The sequence below is a fragment of the Condylura cristata genome, unplaced genomic scaffold, assembly GCF_000260355.1.
Source record: "Condylura cristata isolate star-nosed mole 26May11 unplaced genomic scaffold, ConCri1.0 scaffold00015, whole genome shotgun sequence".
Lineage (NCBI taxonomy): Eukaryota > Metazoa > Chordata > Mammalia > Eulipotyphla > Talpidae > Condylura > Condylura cristata.
Genome location: NW_004567116.1, coordinates 1,279,333 through 1,284,619, shown reverse-complemented (window position 1 = coordinate 1,284,619; position 5,287 = coordinate 1,279,333). Strand labels below are relative to the sequence as shown.

At 67.9% G+C, this 5,287-nt stretch overlaps 2 protein-coding genes across 2 annotated transcripts in view; both read right to left on the bottom strand.

Annotated features, from left to right (window-relative positions):
• RBM4B (RNA binding motif protein 4B) overlaps positions 1-3,995 on the bottom strand; it is a 23,318-nt gene extending 19,323 nt beyond the window's left edge. Inside the window, exons 1-2 of the mRNA XM_012725304.1 lie at positions 3,991-3,995; positions 2,654-2,658 (exon numbers count right to left, since the gene is read on the bottom strand). The gene's annotated coding sequence lies outside the window, so the exon portion shown is untranslated. The remainder of the gene's footprint in view (positions 1-2,653; positions 2,659-3,990) is intronic.
• SPTBN2 (spectrin, beta, non-erythrocytic 2) overlaps positions 1-5,287 on the bottom strand; it is a 33,296-nt gene that overhangs the window by 4,103 nt on the left and 23,906 nt on the right. The window contains exons 20-29 of the mRNA XM_012725303.1: positions 4,956-5,219; positions 3,629-3,853; positions 3,298-3,387; positions 2,729-2,989; positions 2,528-2,658; positions 2,116-2,320; positions 1,278-1,652; positions 540-784; positions 331-469; positions 22-106 (exon numbers count right to left, since the gene is read on the bottom strand). Coding sequence (XP_012580757.1) covers positions 22-106; positions 331-469; positions 540-784; positions 1,278-1,652; positions 2,116-2,320; positions 2,528-2,658; positions 2,729-2,989; positions 3,298-3,387; positions 3,629-3,853; positions 4,956-5,219 — 2,020 coding nt within the window. The remainder of the gene's footprint in view (positions 1-21; positions 107-330; positions 470-539; positions 785-1,277; positions 1,653-2,115; positions 2,321-2,527; positions 2,659-2,728; positions 2,990-3,297; positions 3,388-3,628; positions 3,854-4,955; positions 5,220-5,287) is intronic.

The window sequence follows — 5,287 nt, the reverse complement described above, 5'->3', positions numbered from 1 at the left end:
TGGCCCCAGCGCCAGCCTCACCGAGCTGAAGCCAGTCCATCTTCTCCTGCCACTTGTCAGCTGTCTCCTGGCGCCGCGCCTGCAGCTGAGACAGCTTCTCTGAGATCTGTGGGGCAGAGACGGGAGAGTTAGCACCAAGCGGGGCCTTTCGGGGTCCCAGAGAGACCTGCATGATGGCAATAGTGACTTGTGGTTCGGCGGACATTTCCGGGGGAAGGTGAAACAGCTCCAAGCAGCACGGGGGGAGAGGGAGCGAAGGTTTCCACGGAGAAAAGAACGCACAGGGCAGCAGACTGAGGGAAGGCCCGGGGGCCCCCCGGCCGTGCCCACCTCCTCGGCTGCGTAGTGGCTTCTGGCCAGCAGCGCCTGCCCCATGTCGACGCAGGAGGAGAAGCGGTCGGCCCTGGCCTCTATCTCTGCCTTGATGCCCTGGTGGTTCTTGATGACCAGGTCTGCGGAGGACACATCCCTGGGGATACAGAGACTGTGTCGCCTGCTGCCCATGACCCAACCTCAGCCCCCGGCCTACGGGGCCTTACCGGGGCCGTTCCTGGGCGTCCATCTGCAGGTTCACCCCGTTCATCCACAGCATCAGCTCCCGGATGGCCTTGAAGAAGCGGAACTTGTCCGTGGTGTCCAGCAGCAGCTGGCGGCGGGCTGTGGAGCTTCCCTGGAGCTGAGCCCAGGCCTCGGCCACAGCCTGCATGTGGCGGCCGATCTCCTCGGCCTTGTCTCCAGCGTAGGCCTTCTGGAGCCGGAGGCCATCGTCCTGCACTTGCTGGACCTGCAGGGCCCAGAGGGCAGAGTCAGGCAGGGCTGCGAGGCCCGAGGACCTGCGTCTCCCCGGGCCTGGCCTCGCGTCCACCCACTCGCGGTCAGGGAGCAAAGGATGGGACTAGGAGGGGTGAAGCCGGAGCCTAGGCGAGCCCAGTCTGCTTCCCTCGGGCCTGGGCATAGCCTGGGGGGCAGCCCTGTCAGAGGGCCATCAGTGTGCTGGATTTTGAGGGGCCTCGGGGACCAAAGATGGGGGGAGATGAGCGGCTGCAGGGCCTGGGGGCCTGACGGGCTGAGAGGGCAGGAAGAGGTTCTCTTTATGTGGCTGCAGAGCCCGAGTGGGAGCGGCACGGAGACCTGGCAATCAGCCAAGGCCACGGCGCCAGGGGTATTGTGGGAGGCGTGAACAGGTGTCTGGGTGTCTCCTGCCAGGGGTGTTTCCCTAACGGCACCCCTAAGCCTCCCACCAGAAGATGACCCCGCCCGGCCCCCAGCCCCCTCACCTGGGCGCTGAGGGCCTGGATGTCGTGCTCGAAGGCGCAGTGTCGGCGCTGCAGGGCCTCGGCGCCGTTGAGGTCGCGGCCGGCGCCGTCCGGGAGCTGCTGCTGCTTGTGCTGCACCCGCGCCAGCGCCTGGCGGGCCCCGTGCAGGAAGCGCTGCAGCTCGTGGGCGGCCGCCAGCACCTGGCCCCGCGTGTCCAGCAGCTCGAGGAGGTCGGCCCAGGCCTCGTTGAGGCTGTCCTTCCACTCGGCCACGGTGGCCCGGGCGGCGTGGCCCCCGGCGATGAGCCCGTTGGCCAAGGCGTTGGCGCTGTCCACGCGCTCCTGGCCGATGGTGCTCGTGTCGCGGGAGAACTCTCGGAATTTGTCGCGCAGCATCTGGGGAGGGCCGGGGAGGGCGGGGCTGGCTGCGGTGAGGCCCGTGTGAATCTCCTCTCCTCCCCGCGGTGCCCAGCCCCTGGCCCCTTTGCTCCTTTGGCTTCCTGCCTCTGGGGGCTCCTCTCACCCCCTCTGAGGGCCACTCCTGCCCTGGCCAGCGCCGGAAGCAGAGGCCTCGCAGGGGAGTTAATGCAGGGAGCTGGCCCTGCCCCGGCCCCTCACACCAGGCTGCCTGGCAGGCTCCGGCGCCCACGGCGGCAGACTGCAGCTCCCCACACTGTTGTGCTGTGCCGCCAGAGAGGGGCTGGAACTTCCTCTTGGCCCGCCTGTGCTCACCCCAGCAGCCCCCCTCGCAGCTCTTCCAACGGAAGCCCTCAGGCGCCCTCAGGCACCCACAGGCGCCGCGGGCGGTGCGCCCGGAGGTCTGGCCCCTGCGCCCCCCGGGGCCACCCCCCGCACTCACTGTCACGTGCTCGTAGTCCTGGCCCAGCTCGTGGGAGGCGGCCACCACCTCGCGCTCCTGGACCCACTGCTCCAGGTCGTCCAGCTCACGGCGCAGCTGGCACAGCCGCAGGTGCTCCTGCAGGCGCTCGCGCCGCTCGCAGGCCAGCTCCTTGAGGCTGGCGTACAGCTTGTCCACCTGGGCTTGGCGGATGGATATCCGCGTGCTGGGGGCGGCAGGCCGCGCGGGCTCAGCGCTCGGCCGGACCCGATCGGCCCCCGACGGCCGCGGCTCCCTCTTGTCCCTCGGGCTGCTCCCCAGCCCCGCTCCTCCGGCTTCTAGATGGTTCTGTGCGTGCCTGCCGCGGCCCCTGCACCTAGACGCGGCCCCTCCCGGGCAGGCCCCCCCAGGGTCCGCCGCCCGCCGTGCTCACCTCTCTGGGTGGTCGCGGTCAACCATGTCCTGGCTGCTGGCCGCCAGCTGGTGGACGGTCTGGGCATAGTCGGCCAGGGCTTGCTCCAGGACCTGGTGCTTCTTCACCTCGGCCTGGGCGCTCAGCTCGTCCTGGGGGGAGGGCGGCGTTAGGCTGCGCGCGGGTGCGGAGGCCCTCGCGGCGGCCGCGCCATGGCCCCACCTTGGCGTTCTCCTGGCCCATCATGTGCAGCTCCTGCTCGCCCATCCACGCCTCCGCCTCGGCCGCGTCGCGGTAGAACTGCTGCGCCCGCAGCGCCTCCTCCAGGCGCTGCCCGCGCAGCTCCAGCTCCCGGCTCAGGCGTTTCCACATCTCCTGCAGCTCCGCTAACTCGGGCCCCGCCGCCGCCACGCCCAGGGCGCGCTGCCGCTCCGTCAGGTCTGCGATCCGGGGCTCGTGGCCCTGAATCTCCTTCTGCAGGGTCTGTGTGCGGCCAGGGCGGGGAAGCATGGAAAGGTGTTAGCTGAGGCGCCCCTCACCCCACGCCCCCCACAGCTGCTGGAGGCCACCCCCTGCGCTCCCGCTGCCTGCCCTCTGGTCCTTCTTGCATGTTTCCTGGCCTGAGGATGTGGTGCTGATGCCCTCCCACCCACCTGGCGCGCCCCAGGTGAGGACGGCAAACTACCCGGGTCAGGTCGGACACCGCGTGCCGCGGTAGCAAGAAATGCAAAGGCCCCCCGCGCGCGTAGGCTCCTGGGGACCTTTGCTGGTGCTGGTAGCTGATGCCTCACCTGGTTTTTCTTCATGAGGAGCTGGACACTAGGCAGGTCCTTGCCGTGTTCCATGGAGCTGGCCATGGGCAGCCGCTCGGTCACCCACAGCTGGATGAGAGGGGTGAGTGAGACGGGGCCGGGTAGGAGAGACGTGTGGGGTGGTGTTTAGGGTTGGGGGGTGTGCGTGTGCGCGTGCTGGCCCGAGGGGCTTCCCCGTGAGCCCCCGGAGCTGAGCACAGTTGGCCTCGCCCGGTGTCCAGAAAGGATGCTAGAGCGCCACAGGCCGGACGCAGTTTGCCCCATGAAGAGTGTCCGCCCTCCGCCCGCCCCGTCCGCCCCCAGCGCTCACAATCTCATCCTCCACGTCCCGGTGGAACTGGTGCTGCTCGCGGGAGGCCTGCAGGCGTTGGCAGCGCTGCTTCATGGGCTGGCACAGGGCCCTGAACTTCTCCTCCACGGCCCTCGAGGTCCTCTCCACCTCCCCTGCGCCCTGGTCCTCCTGGGCCAGAGCCTTGGCCTGCGCCTGGATGGCCTCCACCTCCTTCTCCCTCACGGCCATCTCTCGTTCCAGCATCTGCCAACAGGGAGGGGCGGGGAGGTGTCGTCGCCGCCTCTGCCCCTGCCCCTGCCCAGCCAGTGGTGGACACCTACCCAGCGCTCAGCCCTGAGAGCAAGTCCCCTGGCCCAGACCGGTGAGCCTCAGGTTCTGACACAGCCAGGAGCCTGGGGCGGGGGTGGCGGCCACGCCAGTTTTCAGTTTTGTCCTTCAGTCCCAATTCTGTCAGTCCCAACTCCACCTCGGCCCCACCTGGTCTGTCCCTGTAGTGCGCTGGTGGAGCTGGCTGGCCCCTGCGCCATGGTCTCCCCCCCAGCCGGCAATGCTAGGCCCAGTCGCCAGAGGGCGCTGGAGGGACACCGCGAAGCCCGGGGAGGAAGCCGCCTCCACGCATGGACGCCTCGCCCCTCTCCTCCAGGCGCCAGCAGCGCAACTGACCACTTGGTGCGAGGAACCAACGGCTCTCGCCCTCCGCTGAGTTTGCTGGCACTCCAGCGGCGGCCAGCTACTGGCCGGCCGAAGCTGCAGGCACAGCCCCGCGCCAGCCCGTGGGCCTCTGCTTTCTCCAAGGTGGTCTGAAACTCAGCCTGGGCGGGGAGGGCAGCCCCTTCCTTGCTGGGGTGCCGGCCTCAGCCCTAGAGGCAGCAGCTGCTCCCTGCGTTGGCTATTCCCATATTCTTGAGAGCAGGGGCAGGCTGATCCAGCACCGTCTGTTTCTAGAAATAAACTTTTACTGGCACCTGCTCCTGCACATATGTCTCTGGCTGCAGTTACTCTACGAGGACAGGGTTGACTCGTGTGACCCGCAAAACCCCACATATTTACGCTCGGCCCCTTTACAGAAAAAGGTCCTCTGACCCTGCTCTTGAGTTCTCTTGGCCCTCTGGGTACTTTCCTGCCTTTTACCCACTAATACTTCTTTGCACAAGTTTCAAGTTGGAGTGTGGTCCCCTGACATGCTCCTGGAGATTCTGGTACCTGTGGCCCAAGGACGCTGCTTTGGGAAATGCCAGCGGCCATGCTGTGAGCGCGGTCTGAGAGTGACCGCCCAGGCCTGCAGGGCTCCGGCCTCCCTCCCGTGTCCCTCCCCTCCCCGCGCCCTACAGAGGCCTCAGCATACCTGCTGCTTCTTGAGCAGGATGTTGACGCTGGTGAGGTCCTTGCCGTAGTCATCGGAGTGCAGCTGGGCCTGCAGGCTCTCCAGCCAGCTCTCCAGGGCAGAGCAGCTTTGGGCAAACAGCTCGGCCCGGTTGGCGTCGAAGAGGCTGCGGGCCTTGGCCTGGGTGGTGCTCTCCAGCTCGTCCCAGCGCTGGTGCAGCTCTTCCAGCTTTCCCGACACCAGGGCTTTCAGCTCTGGCTTCTCCAGGGTCAGCTCGCGCCCTTCCTGGACAGTGGGACGGACAAGATGCAAGCGTCAGGGCCAGACAGCCCCGGCAGGCGGGGGGGTGGGGG